The following is a 21,311-nucleotide window of genomic DNA, read 5'->3' as shown; positions in this document are numbered from 1 at the left end:
GAATCAGGTGTGTCATAGAAAGGGGCGGGGCCTGTACATACTGGAGTCTCCCATCGAAAGGCACACAGTCCATTTTTTTCACTACTCTGCCAACCTAAGGAACAGGTCTGAAGGTACTTTCTGCCACTGGGCTGTCGGTTGGCAAGTACCGCTTTAAACTTAAAAAAAAAAAAATTACATCCACTCTTAGTTTCAGAAGTATGGGAATATCTGAAGACTGAATTCCTGCTCTCTTTATTATGCAAAGGAACAAAACATAGAGACAGACCTTTTATGAGATGGTACAAAATGCTTTGTCACTTCTACATCTTTCCTCTCATTCCTCCTGCTAAGGCAGACTTGGATCCCTCACATACCTGGGCAGGATTAGGTGCCAAGGAAGAGAGCAAAAGAGAATGTGTATGTATTTCAGAAATTATGCCTGAATGTGCCACTATTTTACTAATGATGCTCTAGTAGACCTTCTTCAATAACTGTAGAAACCCCCTTCAGAAATGCCTCCTGATGAAGTCAACTGAGCTCACCATCCCGTCTATTAAACAAACTAGAGTCTGTCTTGAAAGAACAGGCAGCCATTGAACAGAGATGGTAATGAAGGGACCCCAGACTGCTGCTGTGTGGTGCGTCCCTGACCCACCAAGGCAATTCATTATCTTGGTATTTCACTGTGTGTGGATGACAAGTAACAAATGGTGGAACCAAAATAGGTCATCTTCCCTGTCCTCTAAAACGTCTAATATTTGTGAATAAAAATAAAGGCTTAAGCTTTTTCATACAGTTGCTCTGGAAGGTCCCTAGATGATTTCCAAACTGCAGTTGAGCCTGACATGTCATGAAGATATTATAAATCACATTACTACCAAGACCTGTTGTGCAATGTTTGGTTAGCTAGTGTTAAGAAAGGACACTGAGCTATTGGCAGAGGAATTATCAGTCAGTCTCAAAAGACCTCAAATGCATTTCTGGAAACAAAAACAAAGACATAGTCCATATAGTCTGTACCAACCTGGCCTGAAGTCCATTTCATGGAACGTTGGGTCTATAGGGCACAGTTAATTGTTGCAGAGAAAAAGGTTCTCTAGCCAAAGAAGTCTGGGACATAGTGGGTCCGAGTTCTTGTCTGCAGAACTTCTCAGAGCCTTTAATATGGTGTCATATTTTGGATAGCTAAGAAGGGGCTATTACATGCAGTATTTCATATATATATATATATATTTCATACCACTCTGTAGAATATTACTGCAAGATTTTGAATTTGCTTTAGTTCTCAGACTTCTTTTTCACCATGGTGGTCTCTAGGGAATATGATAGTATATGGGCAAGAAAATTTTATCATGTATTTTCCAAAGGAGCAATCTCCAGAAGTAATTTTTATAGATATTAGGGTTCTGGAATCTCATATAATGCAACTTGGAAAAAAAAATTCAAAGTCTCAATCTACCAAATAAATCTTATTTGTTAAAATTAGTTATAAACTGTAAGAGTGAATACAAATAATTGTTTTGGGAAAAAATGAACAAAGCCATTTTATAGGTAGATGTTTAACATACCGCTTAAGCATTCATTGTCTCTTCTCTCTTTGATCACTCTTTTTCTCTGAACCTTCCCTTCCTTGTTCCTCTTTGTATGTCCTGTCTCACTGTCTGTCTCCTTCCCTGTAAGTCTATCTGTTTCTCTGGGTCTGAGTCTCTGGATATCTTGCTTGCTCTTATCTTATAGCCTATGTATGATGAGTCGAGATCAAAACATCTTATACAGTGGGGTTTTATCTTTACAGAAATAGGCAGGAGTATGAGGACTTTTTCTATTATATTAACTGTACATTAATCCTAGTGATGAAAAAAGGTAGGATTTCCATCGTTGCGAAAGGTAAAAATTTCTGTGATATAAGGTAGTCACTTCTGGCTGGTATCCAGTATAAGAAAACAAGAACACCATGTTTGTAGCAGTTAGAGAAATGATCAGAATTCACACTGAATGAAAGGAAAGGTCTATGCACTTGTCATGTAAACTTTTCCTAATTAGAGTGATGCTCAAATCCACAGAAGATTAAAAGACCTTCTCTACAAACCAGTACTTATAAAGATGTTTCTCACATATTTGTCTGAGTCACAAATAGACATAAATTGCATGAGAATAAGAACCTAAATAGAGAAAACTGCATGAGAATTTCTCCATAAAACAGTCATTTTATCCCTCCATTCCTTAAACAGTTATATTTCAGTCATTCTATATAACACAAACCATTATCTATAAAAATGTTTTTACAGCAAATAATGGAACACTACATCAAAAACTAATGATGTACTGTATGGTGACGACCATAACATAATAAAATTTAAAAAAAAACATAAATAATTAAAAATGCTATCATATGAAAAAAAATTCTTCTAACTATTCAAAGGCCATGACCTCAGAAAGAGCAATTAATCAGTCCTCTCTGATACAGAAAGGGAAGGGGCAGGCATGGCCTGAAGGACCAGATGTTTCTGAAAGTGTGCACACTGCTGAACTTTCTCCCCCTTCTCACCCAGGGATTTTGGTCTCTTACATGAAAGGCTTTGGAATAGAATGTGTGTTTATGTCACAACCTCATCTGCTCATGCTTTATATAGGACCCTGGAGTGAGATAGCCCAGACTGGATTTCTGGCTCTGCCACGATTGGCTGTGTGATTTTGAGCCAGTGACAAAATTCCTATGCCTCAATTTTCTGACTGGCAAGATGGAATAATAGGAGACCCCTTTATGAGCTGGGGTTAGAAATAAAGGAATGTACAGACATGAAGGACCTCAAAGAGGAGTACAGGATAGACCTTCAAGAAACTTCTGGCCATCATTTTGATCACTGTTATCAAAGATAAGGAAGGTGCCCTCCTTTTGCATTAGAGAATAATTAACATAACATGAGAAAGTGTAAATCAGTGTCATGACCTAATATCCAGTCAGAATAGTGCTAGGCACACGTGCAAGGGTATAACACCTTTCAAAATATTTATAACTATCCATCACAACATTTAAGCTGCTGAGTGTTTTTCTTTGGTATTTTCACTTACTAGGCAATAGAAGATCATTTTTAAACTCAAAGCCCACTCTAAAAATTTCTCCCAATATCCTGTTTTCTATTTTTGAATCCATTGCTAAGATTACACTGCAAAATTTATACCCCATTTTAAATTACCTGGTCTCTGATTTTGAATCTTAAAATAATAGAATATATGCTTATTTTAAAATCATAGCTGTTTCTCTGGTTTTGAAAACACTGTAGATGACAAGTGACTTGTAATTTCAGAGGCAAGTAAATAACAGCAATTGGAACACTTACATGGGAAATGCACTATGTACAACAGGATACATTCAGGACAACTATGGTGTGTGGATTGTCAGCTGCTGTCGTGGAGAGAAGCTGGTTTCTATACATTTATAGGCTTAAAAAGGGAAATGCACGAAACACTATAGTGTATCCAAGTGGAGGAGATAGGTAGATAAATGGAAGAGTATCCACCCCTAAAACCCTATGTAGCTATTAACAATAATGTTTTTGAAGAATAGGTTTTAAACTGGGGAATGTTTGCTATATGTTAAATGAAACAAGCTGTTGATAAAACAATTAAATCCGTGCCATGTGAGTTTCTTTTTAATGATGGGTTAAGCCAAAATGGACATGCACATGTTTTCTTACAAAGTAATGATAATCTCTGAGCAATAATACCATGTCTGCCTCTAATGTGTGGATTATTTCTGCAGTTTTCAAAACTCCTATAAGAAACATGCATTTCTGAGGATGACTCACTAGCATTAATCATCTCCAGGATAATTAGTTAGAAGCAGTTCTAGGAGAAGATGGTGGCTAAAATGTCACTATGTTCAATTAAAATGCAACAAAATTTTGTAAAACAATGTGCCTTTCTAAGCATTACCCATAAGTTACTAGTAAGATAGGAAAGAGCCACCATCATTCAGCGAGTATTTAATGGGAACAAGACATTATGCAAAACACTGTACACATGAACAAGACTTCTTTAATCCTCATAAGTTGAAATAATTACCATCTCCATGTCCTAGCCAAGGAACAAATTAAAAAGCATATGTGACTTGCCCAAGGTAATTCTATTAGTAACTGGTATAGCTGAGTTCTGCTCCTGTCTGTCTAATTGCACAGTTCATGATCTTAATAACTACACTGGAATTATTCATTTATATCTACACCTCATTTTTCACTTGCATGTAGAGATTTGGGCCATAAAAACAAATTTGATCAAAGCAGCACAGAGACTTTTCTCATGTATGCCAATGGATTCAAGTTTTTAGAACAGTGGAATGCTATAGAAACTAAAAACCATCAGGTGACACTATACAATACTCTATAATTTATTGACTTTTGCTTGGAAGATGGGAACCAATAGTCTGCCTGCCAGAACCTACCACTCTAAAGGATTCAGAGTTCCCAAAGTCAAAGAAGCTTGCTTTGAGAGGTAGAATATTCCCATTATGTGGCTTAACTTCTCATAGAAACTTAGGGCCAGATGCCATTTTCCCCTCTGCCAGAATAAACAATGTATTGCTCTTTGTGTCTTACATCCAAATCCTGAAGGCAATTCTATTTCTAGATCATTAGAGATAAAAATGAACTGGAGACAAAATGGGGGTTCATAATCAACAGACTCGAGGCTTTCTTTGGTAGACAACTTGAGACACTATCATGGTTTTATAATGTTTGTGGGCTTCAAGGGTCGAGTTTCCTCCTGCAAGTGGAGCAAAGTGGCATTTCTAGTCTAACTGCTTGCCTTTCCCGCTTTGGAGGTGCCTTACCATGCTGACTGTGATTTGGAACAAAGAAACAATCGTAAGCGCAAGTTTTCAACCTCAGCTCCATTGACCTTTGGGGCTGGGTAATACTTTGTTGTGGGTGCTGTCCTGTGTATTATAGGATGTTTAGCAGCATTGATGGCTTTTACTCACCAGGTGTGAGTAATATCCCCCTAATTGCAAGAGATGTCTCCATCTCTTGTCTCCATTATCCAAAAATATCTCCAGAGAGTGCCAAATGACCTCTGGAAATCCATTAATGGAGAATTTACTGATCATAGTATATTCCCAAATTTGGCTTTTTCACATCCTTTAGGGAAAAAAAAAAAAAAAAGGCTTGGTCTTACCATGGTACACAATGGACAGCTGAACATGCCCCATGTACAGCTCACTGGCTAGGGTTGATCGGTCAAAGGCTAATGTGTGACACAAGCCGGGCCAGTTACATTTGGTCCTTTAGGAGAACACATTTAAAACACAGGAAGCAAGGCAAATATATTTGAGTTGTATTGTGATGCTATGTAAGATCAGAATTGGCATCATGGAGAAAAAAAACTTCATACCGGCCCCTAAGTTATAGGGATTCAAAAGCTAAAATCTTGGAAGCAGGAACCAGTCTACACAGAGGAGAATGAAGGGAACAGAGATCAGAAATAATATGTCCCATGAACAAAGAAAATGAGATAGTTGATGTTAGAAGAATTTAAGAATTCATGAGATTTTTGGTAACTGGACTCCCCAGGATTCTTCTGTTTTCTTAAAAAAAAAAAATAAATTTACTTGGTCTAGCTTGAGTATGTTTCTCTTTCTAACTACCGTATTTCATAATGAAAATATACAACACAAGCCTATCTAGAAAGTGTCCTGCTCCATCTGTTTCTAGAGGTGGAAAAATGGGTCCTAAGCCAAGAGATTCAGGTTCTATTTACTACTGTGTGACCCTGACCAAGTGATTCATTTGAGTCCTGATTTTCTTACTAGAAACCAGAGTCTTGATTTTTCTTACTGAAGAATTTGAACATCATCTCATACTTGGCTCTAAAATTGTGAAAGATAACAATGGGGAGAGATACTTGTGGTCTTTTGAACCTTGAACTCACTATTAGCACATATAAGCTGTTCTAAAGATGGTGGTCAAGACTTGGTGTTACGGTCAGTTACTCTTGGCTTAAGAGTCAGTCGGTCTACAACTTCTCAGCCATGAGACCACTGGAACATTACATAACCCTTCTAAGCCTCAGTTTCTTCATGTTTAAAATGAGGGGAGAGGGGGTGTATCTGCCACAGCGATCCTTGTCTTCTGGCCTTCAAGCCCTTAGAGCTCACTCCCACACTGAATGGGGATGACTTAAATAACCAAGAGGATATTGTGGAAACAGTCAAGGGTTAACTTCCAAGGCTGGATTACAAAAAAGAAGGCCACTATGGCTTCTCTATTATTCTCTTCTTGGTGAAACCAAGCTGCCACACTGTGAGGACACTATGCTCCTATGGAGAGGTCCACACAGCAAGGAACTGAGTCCACCTGCCAACAGCCATGTGAGCATGAACCATCTTGAAACCATCCTCCAGCACTAGTCAAACCTTCTGATCTTGACTACAACTGCAGGAGAGACCCAGAGCCAGACAAAATCAGCTAAGTGGAATTCCTGACCCACCAGACCTGTGAGAGAATGTTTGCTGCTTCAAGCTGCTATGTCATTGGGAGTCATTTGTTACACAGCAATGTAACTGTTCTAGGATTATTGGGAGGAGTAAATAAAATAATGCATGAGAAGTGTTTAGGACAGTACTTGGCAGATGGTGAACATTCAGGGCACCTCTATCTGCTTATGAATGCATGTAAGGCACACAGAGCAGTGTCTGGCATAGAGTAAATGCTCGTTAAATACGCACAGAATAAATGTTAGCTGTTGTTATCTTTAGTACCGTCATCACCATCATCATTATATAAAACTTCAATCCAAAATCACTTCCCAAATGAGCTGGACCCTCCAACTTCTTGACTTGACAAATTATTTTACCTTAATCTTCTCTACAAAACATTAAAATAAGCTATGAGAAAGCCACCAAGCCAGAGATACAAAAATTCTAACTATACAGAGTACCGTCCTTTGTACAACCTTCCAGAGTTTTGGCTGCTCCTTGTTCATTAACCTGAACCATACGTAAGTGAAAAATATATATATATAACAGACAGTGAACACCTAGAAAAACACCTAAAGGGAGATGTAAAACCAGCTACTTACCATCGACACAGGAAGGCCTGTTTCTTGTCGTGCCAGCCACTTTTCCAGGTAGACAGGAACACTTGACTGTTTGTGACCGCTCCTCAATGCGATTCTTATTACAACATCTGTGCGCAGCGATCACTTCACATGTCCCTCCTTCTGGCAAGATAGAAAGAACAGGGACACTGATGAGAAATAATTCACTGGCCATGAAGACTTGTGGGGGAATGTGTGGAGGGGCTGGGGAAAGTAAGAGAAAATACCGAAAAAGTTTCCATGAAACATATCGATGGTGGTACTCTCTCCCATCTACTCTCAATAACATCTATTCACTCATGTCTGCAAAACTCTATGCTCAGTACGCACAGTCCTGGAGAAGACATAGCCCAGCACTATCCTTCAAATGCAACAAAAAGCTCCGATGGACAGCCCTTAAGAAGCAATGATTCTAGGCTGTAGGTACCGAGAAGCAGCGACAGAATGCATGCCTGGAGCTGACACAAAATAAAGAGTCTGCCTGATTTAAACGCATTATACTTTGAGAGCTCACTCCTGTGTTATCTTTCCATTTAGAATCCTCTGAGCTCCCTCCCACTAATGACAAGCAACTGACATGCCAGTGATACAGAACCCGTGATGGCAGGAAGACTGCCCAGAAATTAGCTCTCCCTCCCACTGCCTGCCCACTCTCCAGGGGGCCAAATAAAAAACCTAGGTGGGGGGTCATTTCCCAAATCCAGATCTCATCTGAAAATGATAGAAGGAACTGCTGGAGAAAATAGGTATGTGCTTTAAATGGCATCTCAAATTACAGAGCTAGGCATATGGCTTCACTTAATTGTTACAGGTCAGCCATGCATTCAACATTTATTGGCAACCTAATGGATGTCACTCTCCACTAGGTTCTTAACAGGTGCACAGCTGGGTCTGCCTGAAGGTTGGTGAGCATTCAGGTGGCGCTTGCCAGCCTATAGGACAGTTCTTCAGGGACACAAAAGATACCCCAAGTGACCAGAAACCAAGAATTAACTTTTCCAATATCAAGTTTTATGTTCCAGAAGAATGTACTTTATTTGACAAGAATGGACTCTGAACATGTAGGATTCCGTTGGCATAAATTCAGTAAGCATTTGTCAAGCGACCACTATATACAAGTTGCTGTGTTATAAATTGTTAGGGATATGTGTTCAGCCCATCCACGGTGAGCCCTTAGGAAACCCTGGAGAAAAAGAGAGGAGGGAAGGAAGAGAGGGAACAGGAAAGACTTAAGGCCCAGCTTCAGCCTATCCTAAGAATAGGATTCTCAAGGCAGGTGTAGGAATGGGTTGATTTAGCTAGTCACCCTCCCTACCAGTGATATTGGAAAAGTCTGCTTTAATTGCCATTACTGGTGGAGGGTGGGGGCTACTGGCCTCTAGCAGGAAAAGGACATGGATGCTTCCCACCCTCCCACAGGACACAGGGAAGGTCTCACAACAAAGAACTATCTTGTTGAGACTGTCATTCAGTGCCCAGGCTGACCTCAATGCTAGGGGAGAGTGTGGGCTTTTAAGCCAGTCACTTTTAGTCTAAATCTCAGCTCTGCTACTTACAGAGTGCTTTGCTTTCCTCATCCGTGAAATGGGAACAATATGAACACCTGCCTCACAGGGTTGCATGAGTATAAACCAACATAACACATGCATAGGGGTTAACATTGAGCCTAATACATGGTAGAGTCCATATGTGCTACCGATGATAATATCTGGCCATGATGGTGTCTTTTCTTGGGAAATCACCCCCTTTCTGCCTCAGTAATTCTGCAAATATGGTTTCTCCTAGAATACTCCCTCCAACTTTCCACCCACCACCCACCACCCACCACCCAACTGCACTCACTACCACTTCTTTGAACTCGATGCAAAGATTAGTTCCACTGAGAACATCTCCTCACTTGTTTTCTTGCCTTTCTACGCATTTTCTCATACACGTGTATCCACAGATCTGCAACCACAGGCAAACTGAAAGCTTGGTCAGGGTTAAGGTGAGCCTTATCGTCAACAACTGCTGTAGGTACACTATAACTGTTGCCTGAATGAATGAAGAAAGAAGTGCATTACCTTAAAATTAACACTAAAGGCAAGTACCAAGTTCTACGGACATAGGCCGAAGGGGAGACCCATTTGTTTTTGAAGAATTCAAAAACTTTCTTAAATTGCAAGTTGAAAGGTTGAATTTCAACAGGCCATGATGAAGGAAAAGCATTTCACTAATGTGAACGTTTGGCACATATTTTCTTAGAACAACGTTTTAGTTATTTATAGTGTAGTTTTAGATTTATAGGAAATTTGTGAGGATGGTACTGTGAGGTCCCATATGCCACACCTGATTATTTCCTATTTTTATTCCACTAATATTAACATCTTATATGAGTATGCTAAGTTTGTTAGAAGTAATGGATTAAAACTGATACATTATTATTACTTAAAGTCTATGCTATATTCAGATATCCTTAGTTCGTACCTAATGTCTAATTTTTCTGTTCCAGGATACCATCAAGGATGCCACATTATATTTAGTGGTTTTATCTCCTTAGGCTTCTCTTGGCTATGATAGTGTTGCAGACATTCCTTTCTTTTTGACGACCTTGACAGTTTTGAGAAGCATTGTTCAGGTTATTTTGTAAAATGTCCCTCAGGTGGGATTTATCTGATGCTTTCCTTATGATTAGACTGAGGTTACGTGTTTCCCACAGAGGGAAAGTGCCATTCTCATCACATCATATCAAGGGTACATACTATCAACATGACTTACCACTATTGAAATTGACCTTGATCACTTGGCTCAGATAGTGCTTGTCAGATTCCCCCACTGTAACACCACTCCTCCCTGCCTTTCCACACTGTCCTCTTTGGAAGGAAGTCACTAGGTGCAGTCCACACTTAGGGAGTAGAGAGTTATGTTCCACCTGTCTGAGGTTACAATATCTACTAAAATTACTGGGAATTCATCCGCATGACAGATGTGTCTCTTCTGTCCCATCTACTTACTTATTCAATCATTTATGGACCCACAGATGTTTGTTTTACACACTGAGTTATAATCCAGAACTACATTATTTATTTTGTCCCTCTGAATAGTCCAGCCCTGGCCACTGTGAGCTCCTTCAGTTGGTCTCTGTGTTCTGTCTCTCTGTATTGCCCCCCCCACCCCTTTTTTGAGCACTTCCTTACTTTCTGACTCTATAAGATGTCTCAGGCTCATCTTACATATTTCCTACTCCATTACGAGAACAGATTCCTCTAAGGAGCTGGTCAGGGCATTTAAAAAAGTATGTTAGCATAGATGGAACTAAGGAGCTGAAATAGGATTAAATTGGAGAAAGATGCCCTCTTGGTGTGATTACTTGGTGTGATTCTGTTTCAGTGAGGCACTAATGGGGATTTTGAAGCCAAGAATGGATAGGATCTAGATATTGTTCAAGAGTAACCCCCCTCCCCGCAGCTGCTGTGCTAAGGAGGAATTGGGGAAGCACAAAATGGCAAAGCAGAAGAAACAAAAGGCCAACTCAAAGTTCTGAGCAGAAAGTAAGGGGGCTTGAACCTGGAACATGGGAAGAACATCATACTGTTGCTACATGCCCTTCATTGGGATGAGGGTTAATGAAACAATAGGGCTGTTCACACACTGAACTCCTCAACCCAGATTCCTGCAATCAGGTTGCTTTAACTTGTAATTGTCAGCTCTAAGTAATTGAGCCAGTTCAGTAATTGCTGGTTCTATACTTCATGAAAAAACCACCAATTTTAAAGTTACCACTTGGCTTTCATACAAGAATAGAGCAACATTTATGAGTGAAAATGGCACAAACTATAAAAAAGCTTCTAGGATATATCTTGAATCTCATTTACACTTAAGTCAATCTGATTTACACTTAAGTCAATGACAGACATGCGAAATCATCCAGATTATTGCCCTGAGTTAAATAATGTGGACACTGAGGCAGCCACTGGAGGCCCAAAGTCAGTCTCTCCTACCACTCTTGTAGATGAGCCAAAGGAACAGTTCCGGGTCAGCTCAGGGCTCACTGATATTTACTGAATTCCAACTGGATGCCGGACACTGCACTTGGCACTTTACCTACATTATTTATAAACCTCCCAGTAACTATAAAAGCTTTTGTCCCCACTTTACAGCTGAAAAGCTGAGACTCAGAGAGGTTAAATATGAATAACATGTCCCAAATTATGCAAATGTGAATCTGTCTGCTGGACTTCGAAACTCTGCTTTTGTGCATCTTGTCACAAGTCATCATTCTTTGTTGATAAAGAACTTCCAAAAGGAAGAGGACACTTTGCTTACAAAGGCTATCAAGGTTAAATATCCAATTCACTCTTCTTTCCCCAATTATACTCAGACCCTCTTGCTACCACCCTTTCTTCCGTCGCTCTCCTTTAGGGGTGCTGGTCTCCTTGTAGGCTACCACCTAAACATGGCAGGCGTGGTCCCTCTCAAGGGTCACTCTAAAAAGAGGCAGGCGTTGCTCCAAAAGAGATGCATTTGGTCTTCTTGACAAGTTGAACTATATCCCACCTGGGACATGGCAAATCCATGCTCTCTCCACATCTTTGCGCAAAATGTCATTTTTTTCGGTCACACTTGACCACCCTATTTTATTTTATTTTATTTATTTTTTTTTAAAGATTTTATTTATTTATCAGAGAGAGAGAGAGGGAAGAGAGCGAGCACAGGCAGACAGAACGGCAGGCAGAGGCAGAGGGAGAAGCAGGCTCCCTGCTGAGCAAGGAGCCCGATGTGGGACTCTATCCCAGGATGCTGGGATCATGGCCTGAGCCGAAGGCAGCTGCTTAACCAACTGAGCCACCCAGGCGTCCCGACCACCCTATTTTAAATCATAATTCTCTTAGAAAGCATTCACGATCTCCCTTGTTTTGCTTCATGTCCTTACCCATGTCACCTCCAGAATATTTGCAATTTTCAATTACTGTATGTGCCTTATTTATTTATTATCCTGATTGTCTCTATGTCTCCCCACCCCCTCCCCAAAATAACCTCCTTAAGGACAGGAACACCTATTGTTTATTTATTAAACATTGTCTGGCATAGTATTATTAGTATTTAACAAGTGTTTAACAAGTGACACAGCTCCATAACTAGTGTGACAACTACCGTCATACAGGAGTTAACTGCCTGACTGCTTACTATGTTCCTGACATCATGATAAATACATTATAAACTTTTAATTTATTTTATGTTTACCAAAACCCAATGAGGCTATAGTTGCCCCCATTTTACAGGGTAGGCAACTGAGATCAAGAGCAGCTAAAAAACTAGCCCATGTTTTAACTACGCAGATACCTATTCTCTGGCAGCATATGGCCCAGAGCCAAGATCTTCTGACCTCCTCTGTAGTGCTCTTTAACCCAGTACCACTCAGGCATACATGCTGACATTTGTCTGAGAAGGGGAGGAGAACTCAGTGACTGGATATTAACATGTGCCCCATTTTCATGAAAACCTTATGTATAAAGTCAGTGACCCCAGACCATGTCTTCCTTGGGCTGACAGATGATGGATTTGCACACGGGAAGCCAGAGAGGTGTTGCTCTAAATAACAAGCTCATCTGGTCTTGACAGGTTCAACTACAGCTTCATTTTACACCACCTGGTTAGGTATGCCGGTGTGGAATATGCAACCAGGTCCTGGAGCCCATAGGCCCCTACAATTTAGAAAGTCTGATTAGACCTGTCATAGCCAATTCTCTTGAATCTACAGGTTTATATCTGTGACCAACCTAGCCATAGTCAACCAAAGCAAGTTCATCTTCCAATCTCTCCAGACCATGAAACCCTGGTTCACTGACTTATGGTGGCAAAATAAAAACATTAGACGATTGACAGGAAGTAGCTCAGTTCTTTTATAACCACAGGGAGATAATTTTTCAAGACCCTCTGCAACTGTGGTCTTACTAACCTATTGTCCTCATTAGCAGGCTGCTTGAAAAAGGGGACTAGAAACTAAAACATCTCCCAGCTTTGCTCCTGATGCATAAGGATCATCATAACCCTTTCTGGAAACTGGAAAATTGTTCCTTTAAATCTATTTTATCTGCATTTTAAAGATTACCTAGTGCACTGTCCTGTCCTTTCAAACCTAACTGCCAAGGTTATTGCAAAATCATAATGATAATATTTGTCATGTAAATGTCTTATAGACTTTGCTTTGGTGCCAATACCAATCCACTCCTAAATTTTATCTTAATCCAACTCAAAATGATTTCAAGCCGAGCTATGGCCTCTCAAAGCAGTCATTTAAGTGCTCAGAAAATTGAGCTTCCTTTTTTGCTTACGGATTATCTGGAAAATGGCTACTTTTCTGGATTTCACACTGTATCTATAGTTCCCACAAATACAATGATGAGGTGACCTATTAGCTAATGGTAAAGAATGTGGCGTAAAGAATAAGCCAGTATAAAGGTTGTCTGTACTATTGAGATTTTCCAGATTATTGCTAATACCATTACTTGACTTTGTCTATGGGAAAACATCTTAGATAAAATATAAGAAATTTGCCTCGTACCTTAAATCTCATTTTATAAGAGGTCCTATTGTTCTTTTAGATTAGAAGGTAAATGCAGCAATTACCCAGCTAACACAGGTCAGTTGAAAACCATTAGATCTGTTAGACGAACATCAATTCCTGTTCTCCCTCGACCACAAATTTTCTAAATGACGCCTTGCTTCTCACTCCCTTTGTCCATGTTCACCCAAGTGGCAATGGCCAAGGCCCCTGCAGGGAAGCTCCACGGGGTAGCTCTCCACTTTCTCTTCTGCCTTTTCTCTTCTGTTTGTCAGACCTCTGAGTACATTATCAAAACCTATTTTTAACAGGAAGAGAAAGTTTCTAATATCCAAAAAGGGGGTGGGGTGAGAAAGACAGCATTTCAAGATTATTTCTGGCAGCAGCAGTGCTCTCTGAGCTGGAGAAGTTAAAAAAATGCCAAGCCCAATATGCTTCTAGCAATGATCCCTCCTTCCCAGCTCAATGCATCACTGTCTTGCTCGGCACAAGCGAGGAAACACAAAGAAGATGAATTGCTAAGGCTAACGTTTCTCTTAAAACAAGTCCCCACTGATGACAATGCTATGTCAAGATAGAAAGAGATGATGAGGTTAGAAATGACTGGCAAGCAGGTGGCCAAAAACTTGAAGGCTGGCATCACGAAACAGGGTCGGCTCCCACAATGGTCATCTAAGAGAGCTCATACCAAGCCACTAGATTCCTCTGGGCTACGAGCTGGGTCAGCCATTTAAGAATGGGCACTTATGGGAAACTGCTAATGTCTGATCCTTTTCACCTGCCCGGGAATTTGACGTTCAGTAGTTGAGTGTGGTTTGATGGCCTCATGTCAATGACGAAGCATGGCCAAGCAATTCAAAATGATCACAACACCAGGTTTTCTGGGAAAGGAAATGCTGGGGGAGAGTATAAAGTTGGAATAGAAGAGAATCATCTTAAAAATAAGAAAAGAGAGAATACAAGTATAAACCTTATACTTTATTTTTATTTTATTTATTGATTTCTGCCCCCGGACTCATCACTCAGGTATTCTTTAGGTGTCCTTGAACCATACTGACAGTTAGATGCCCCTGCTATATGATTCTACAACCTCACATTCTCCCAGAATAATATTCACAATGTATTATTTTGACATTTCAAATAATCTTTTGCTTTTCCTGTAAAGGGTAAAGGCAGCAATTTTTCTTTTTTATCACTCTATTCCTAGTACTCAGCTTGGAATCTAGCCTATGTTTGGTCTGTAAATATTTGTTGAATGAACTTCTTCCCCAAAGATTAGCTTTGGATCCCCTTGGTATGATCTCTTCACAAGCCAAACTTTTCTTTTGCAGCGTATCTCTTAGCAGGAATGTTTGGTTCACTGCTTGTCTATCCTGCTGGGCTGGACACTCCGTGATAGCAGGACCACATCTTGTTTGCTTCTCTATCTCTGGTGCCTGGCATAAGAGTAGGAATTCACATGTTGCTAAGTGACTGAAGGAAGTAGGAAGGAATCAGATGAAGAAAGAAGGGAAAAAGTGAGGGGGAGAAAGAGTAAGTAAAGAGGGAATAAAAGAAGGGAAAAGAAGAAAACAGTAAAAATTAATCTTCCTTGGGGGATCTTTTCCTATTCAAATCATCATTATGTGATCTTTTAAGAAAACGAACTTGAATGATAGATGTAGCTTTTGCCAGGAAGTGACCTTTTAATACACCTTCTAGAAAAATTGTCTTGGAACTTTGGTTTGGGGTAGAGCCAAAAGGCACAAAAGACAAGCTTTTTCTTCTGTACAAAATGACTAGAACATGAAATAGCAATTAAGAGGAACCATTAGGAAACTTCAGTCCTCATTAAAAGTTAAGCCAGGACATATCTGCTTCTGGTTGAGGGCAACTTTTGGAGGAAATGAATAAAACGTAATCAAGGAATGTTAAGACTGACATCGTTATTCAGATCCTTCCATTTTCACTTCATTATACACGGTCCCTCTCTTTAAAAGCTGTTATGTCTAAGACAAAGCACAGATTTTTTTTGAGATTCACTTTTATAGGACGTCGTGATCCAGGCCTTATAAATAGTTCTCTTGGAATGTATTGTAGTGGATGTCAGAAATGCATATTTAAGACTCTGTTAAAAATGCTTTATTGACCCAGTAGACTGGAAGGAAGCTCCAAGTGTCCCTGTCTGTAAATCACTGACAAGAGAGACACTAATGGATCCTTAAGCATGTTTTGGTCGAGGAGGACAAAATGGCTGCTTGATTTGTTTATGCTTCAGATTAAACAAATTACCATCTCCTCCTTCCTAGGGCTCTGGAGTATGTAGAAGACAGATGAATGTAGGAATAAAGAACAAATTCGGGGCTGGGCAGTCCTGTTTGAGGCAGTATATAGTATCATCAATAAGATCACAGATTCTAGAGTTAGGTTGCCAAAATTCAAGGTCTGGGTCTGTTGCTTCCAGTCATTTTCCATGCTGTGCCTCAACGTTCTCATCTATGTGGATAATAATAACATTAATTTCAGCTGTGCTGAGGACTAAGGGAGTATGAAAATTAAATAAGTAGAGGCAGTTATAATAATACCTCCGCTCAGAGTGAGCTCTGAAAGTTATTCTGCTGTTAGTAATACTGTTGGAATCAGGAATATGACTGAGAAAAAATTTGACCCTTTCCAGGTTTTCTGTGGTTTCACTAACATGAACCATTCCTTACACCTGTATCCCTACTCTCAGTCCAGACCAATGACTGGGAAACATTTAGATCCTATTATTCCCCTAAAATGAGATCACTAAAAGTAATGTAAATATGGCAAAAAACTCATCACCCATTCCCCAGATTTCTCCTTTTTTTTTTTTTTTTTTAAAGGAAGAAAAGGGCTTATGGATATGCTGAAACTCTACCACAGAAATCATTTTTAAGAACAGCTCTAACAACATGGAAATAAATTTTACCTAAAGATACACCAATGAGCTCATAAGAAGAATACCTTTGATTCTTTAGTGTTCTTTAAATAGTACAGAACTTTGACTCTTTCCAACAAGGTTGCCTTGGATAGCAACAGCAGGGGGGCAACCCAAGTGATGGTTTAGATATTCGATGATGAAGAATAAATAAGTTGTATTCTACTTTTTGGTTGAAGGCAAAGGTTAGAATAAAATGGGGGTTTTATTTATTTATTTTTTTAAAAAGAGTTTATCTATTTGACAGACAGAGATCACAAGTAGGCAGAGAGGCAGGCAGAGAGAGAGGAAAGGAAGCAGGCTCCCTGCTGAGCAGAGAGCCTGATGCGGGACTCGATCCCAGGACCCTGAGATCATGACCTGAGCTTGAGGCAGAGGCTTTAACCCACTGAGCCACCCAGGTGCCCCAAAGTGGGGCTTTTAGAGGAAAAGCTATGTCCACTGTTGCCGTCTAAGGCACTACACTCATCTAGGTCCTACTCAGATCTCCAACTTTTTCCCTAAACTGGAATCCCTGGGCCGGCTGGGTGATAGGTTATAAGGATTTTCTTCTCCATTGTTAGCCCTTAAGGCTGGGAATGAATGGAAACAGTTTTTAGCACAGACAGACAACCCTATTTTACATGAGCAACTCCTCTGGCTATGTTAATTTCCTGAAGATTACGTGAAACACTGACCTGGAAGGTCAAATATGTTAATATTGAAATGATATTTCAAATAACCTAATTTGGGTTACTAGCTGGGTGACTAGGAACAAGTTGTAATCTCTAATCTCTGGTCCCTCATAAGGAAAGTGCACATTTCTATAGGATATTAGAATTAGAAATTTGTGCATCAGTGCACCAAATAGCACTCAGAAGGCAAACAATAAATAAAAGCCAATTCTTATGGTTAACATAAAAAAAAAAATGAAACCCAGTTTTAAAGACAACACTGGAGGCAGTTTCTTCTTGCACAAGTTTTGATGGAAGAACAGAATCGTGAAAGGCTGAAAGATGGAAGAACTTACCTTTCAGCCTCCAGGACCTCATGTCCTATGCCTGAACCGTTCACGCAATGGTGGATCTAATTGTGTTTTCTTTGTTGAACCCTTGCCTATCTGCTCCTACATCTTTATTCATTTTTCTCTGTGTTTCCTCATGGCATTTATTTAATGGCATACAACTAGTAATTCTCTCTGAGTTCAAAGTCCAACAACAATTATACACTTGTTTTATTCACTTAAAATGAGATTCTTCTGTTATCCTTTGCAGGTTGAGTATAGTGGATGTTAATAGGAACATGGATGGTAATTATACATAAAGTCCATTAGGAAAACAGAAAAGTCCAGCCACAAAATAAAGCAGACAGTGCAATGAATCCAAATCCATCACCTCTAAGCCATAACTGTTCTCGGACATTTTTTTCCTCAAGCTAAACAACAACAACAACAAAAAGTGTCCAAGGAACATCATTTCTGACTTGGCTGAGAAGTAAAGACAAGAAGGTTAAGATACACTCTGAGATAATCAAGGAAGAAAGGGACCATAATATACTTTCCTCTGAAAGAAGTATTCTCACTTTAGGGGCTGATGCCCACCAGTGGGTCCCCCTGCTGAGTCAGGAACTGGTCTTAAATCGCAGGCTCTTCCTTTAGTATCTGTTTAGCAGATATGGATATGAATAACCATATCCATCCGTGGGTTAACGATGGATTAGCTCCTAATTGAATTCGTAAGCATTCTGGAAATCTGTTCCACAAACATTAAAATTAGCATTTTGCATCCAATGGCTTTTATCATGAAGACTTTTGTCAGGATGCAGTCTCTGCAGAAGTGAGGGCTGGGGTTCCTACAAGTCCCAAGATGGTCCACATGTGGGGCAATGGCTAAGAGTACAGTGTTTAGGTTGGATTTGGGAGCTCTGGCGGCTGAGCTGAAATACTGCCTTCTCCTTTTATTAACTGTATTAACCTCAGGAAAATGTCTTAAGCTTTTCATTCTTAGTTTTATCGTCTGTAAAATGGGGAAGGTAATAGTGCTTTCCGGATGAGGATGTGAGGGCTGGTGTGTGAACACTGGCAAAGCACTTAGAACAGTGCCTGAAGTGTAGAAATAATGAAATTTCCTGCTATTAATATTCTTGTTATTATTCGTTTTAGCCATGGCAGCCATCAAAACTACTAAATGACTGTCTCTGGCTCTCTTCCTCCTGGGCTTACTGGTATTCTTAGCCCCCTTGTGGGAGGTGGAGCCATGTGACTATTTCTGTGTTCATACAAGTGACTTATCACTTCCAGGCTGAGTTTTTAAATCCCTGTGCAGGACTCTCCCAGGCTCTCTTCCGGCTGCTGTGACAACCCAGAAATAGCTTAGATCGGGGGTCCGCAAACTTTCCCTATAAAGGTCCAGATAATAAATCTTTTTGGCTTTTTAGGCCATCTGGTGTCTGGGGTTAATTACCAAACTCTTATTTCACTACGAGAGTATCCATGAACAATACCTAGACAAACGAGTGAGGCTGTCTGCTGATAATATATTTTATCTTTGGAAACTGAAACTGGAGTTTCATGGAGTTTTTAGGTGTCACCAAATATTCTTTTGAGGGTTTTTTTAGCCACTGAAAAAGGTACAGACTGCCCTGAGTTCACTGGTGGTGCAAACCAGATGGTGGACCAGATAGGACCACTGGGCTGTCATTTGCCCACACCTGTTCCCTTGTTTTTAGATGGTGTTTGCTTCAGCAAGTCTAGTCTTGAGTGACTTCTACAAACACAGCTCCCCTGTCGAACCACGAGAGGCATGGTGCTTGATCAAGAAATACAACTTGGTTGTTTCCAGCCAATAAGATTGGGGGATGGTTTGCTGGTCAATCTAGATGTTAGCCTAATCTGCCTAATAAATTATTAGAATAATAAATTATTATTCTATTTTATTATTCTACTAGAATAATAAATTATTCTTTCATATCATTTAAGTCAAAGAAGTCTCTTACCCCCATAAGAGCGTTTTGATAACTTCTATAAATATGTTTAGTGGTAACTGGGGGCAGGGGGGCAGTGTCTCCAAGGCTTTCACCCGTGAAATACAGTCTTTCAAATCTGTACCTTCCTCGGAGAACTAGAACAAGATAGAGCCGCTTAGCTTCCTCTGTGCGTATACCTCATCTGAGCCAAGAATCTGGCCCCTGTCAGCTTGATATTTTATCGGGTGAGCTGAAAGGTAATAATAAAAGGATATATTTATTTATATGATGAGATTGTGGTTCACACTCACAGCCAGAGAGAGCAGAAACCACACATTTAGAGGGAAAGAAGACAAACAGAAACTCTGATTTGTGTTACACATTGTAGAAGTCATTAACTATGACTCAGGTAGAGAAACTTATTACTCCCCTTTTTGACAGTGATGACAATTTAATAGTATTTGACTCTACTGAGTTACATATGGTGTCCAGAGGCACTGAAAGGGACTGTTTATCAAGATGATAAACAAGGTTTCATTTCATCCCTGGCTGCATGGATGTGATCAGAAGTCTAAGGCCACCCGAAATCACTTAGTCGGGCCACCAGGCAGAGGAGAACCTACTTGGGATCATCTGCACTTGAAATGAGCCTCACTTAAGGGACCTTCTCTGCGCAGGTCAGCACTAAGCAAGGTATGTGTGCAGGAGTGTGTGAGGACCAGAGCTGGCGGTGTGGACCTGAGGACTGAGGGAAGGATATTAGTCCTACTCAAAACCCCACTCTCTGGGAATCCCATACTTCATAGGTTTTAACAGAGTTAGTTTTGCCTTCTGGGTTGGGGAAGCAGGCTGGATAGATTTTCAACACATCCAGGACTGTAGAACGAGTTTGTATGGGTAGGTATAATAAACCCTTAGAAAATAAGTGTTTTTTCTTCGTGTTATCACTATTATTTCTGTTAGATGTGGCAGCCATGGAAGCCATTAGTCGTGTCTACACTGCAGTACGTCCCTGTTCTTTCTGCCTGCCCAACAGACATTCCCACATCTACTGGTGAATCCTTCTTGGTTTTCTAGGAGAAGCCAAAGGTCTTCTTTCCTGTTCCCAAATCACAGAGTTTTGGAGATGCTGATTCTGTCCCCAGTCCAGGAGAAGGCACAAGGCTTAGGACTAGCAAAGTGGACCTGACTTCTCTTAGATTGCTATAAGGGCTGATACCTGGCCTAAGCCATACACAGTGAGAACCAACTGTAAAACATTTATTCCTGAGAGAAGAAATTTTTTTTCTACAAGTTTCTGATAAAAAGCTGTAAGTTTGGAGCTAGGCACTATCTTAGTGTCATGATAAAAAACTTCAGATAAATGGAGTCAACACAGAGAGAAGCCAAGTGGAAAAGTGCAGTGTTAGCAGGCACCATTGATGGTGCTGCTTGATGCAACTATGCCTGAGGGTGGAAGCTGAACTTTAGCCAATACACGCCTTAAAAAAAAAAAATCACTTTAACTTATATATTCTGCTACTTACAATAAAAAGTATCATGAAATACAGTTATAATCTAGGCATCAAAAATTATCTGCAATTACTATCTGCAATTATCTTTTATTCTTTTCTATGAACCTTTTTATAGGCAGGTCACTATGTTAGGTGCTTAAACTGAACTTGATACCACCCTAACTGCCACCTCCTCAGGGAAGCCTTCCCAACTTTCCTAATTAGGTCACTCATATCCTCCCTCCCATTCTTAATGCTCAGAGCACTGTGACTCTTTTCCCTTTAGCACATTTATAACTGAATTTAACATGTGTTC

General features: G+C 40.1%; 1 protein-coding gene across 1 annotated transcript in view; it reads right to left on the bottom strand.

Moving 5' to 3' along the window:
• The window catches only part of TAFA1 (TAFA chemokine like family member 1), a 507,466-nt gene that overhangs the window by 108,665 nt on the left and 377,490 nt on the right, over positions 1-21,311 (bottom strand). The window contains exon 2 of the mRNA XM_059387870.1: positions 7,057-7,197. Coding sequence (XP_059243853.1) covers positions 7,057-7,197 — 141 coding nt within the window. The remainder of the gene's footprint in view (positions 1-7,056; positions 7,198-21,311) is intronic.

Source organism: Mustela nigripes, chromosome 2, assembly GCF_022355385.1.
Source record: "Mustela nigripes isolate SB6536 chromosome 2, MUSNIG.SB6536, whole genome shotgun sequence".
Classification (NCBI taxonomy): Eukaryota; Metazoa; Chordata; class Mammalia; order Carnivora; family Mustelidae; genus Mustela; species Mustela nigripes.
Note: the sequence above shows the minus strand (reverse complement) of the source record. Positions and strands in the feature narration are given on the sequence as shown.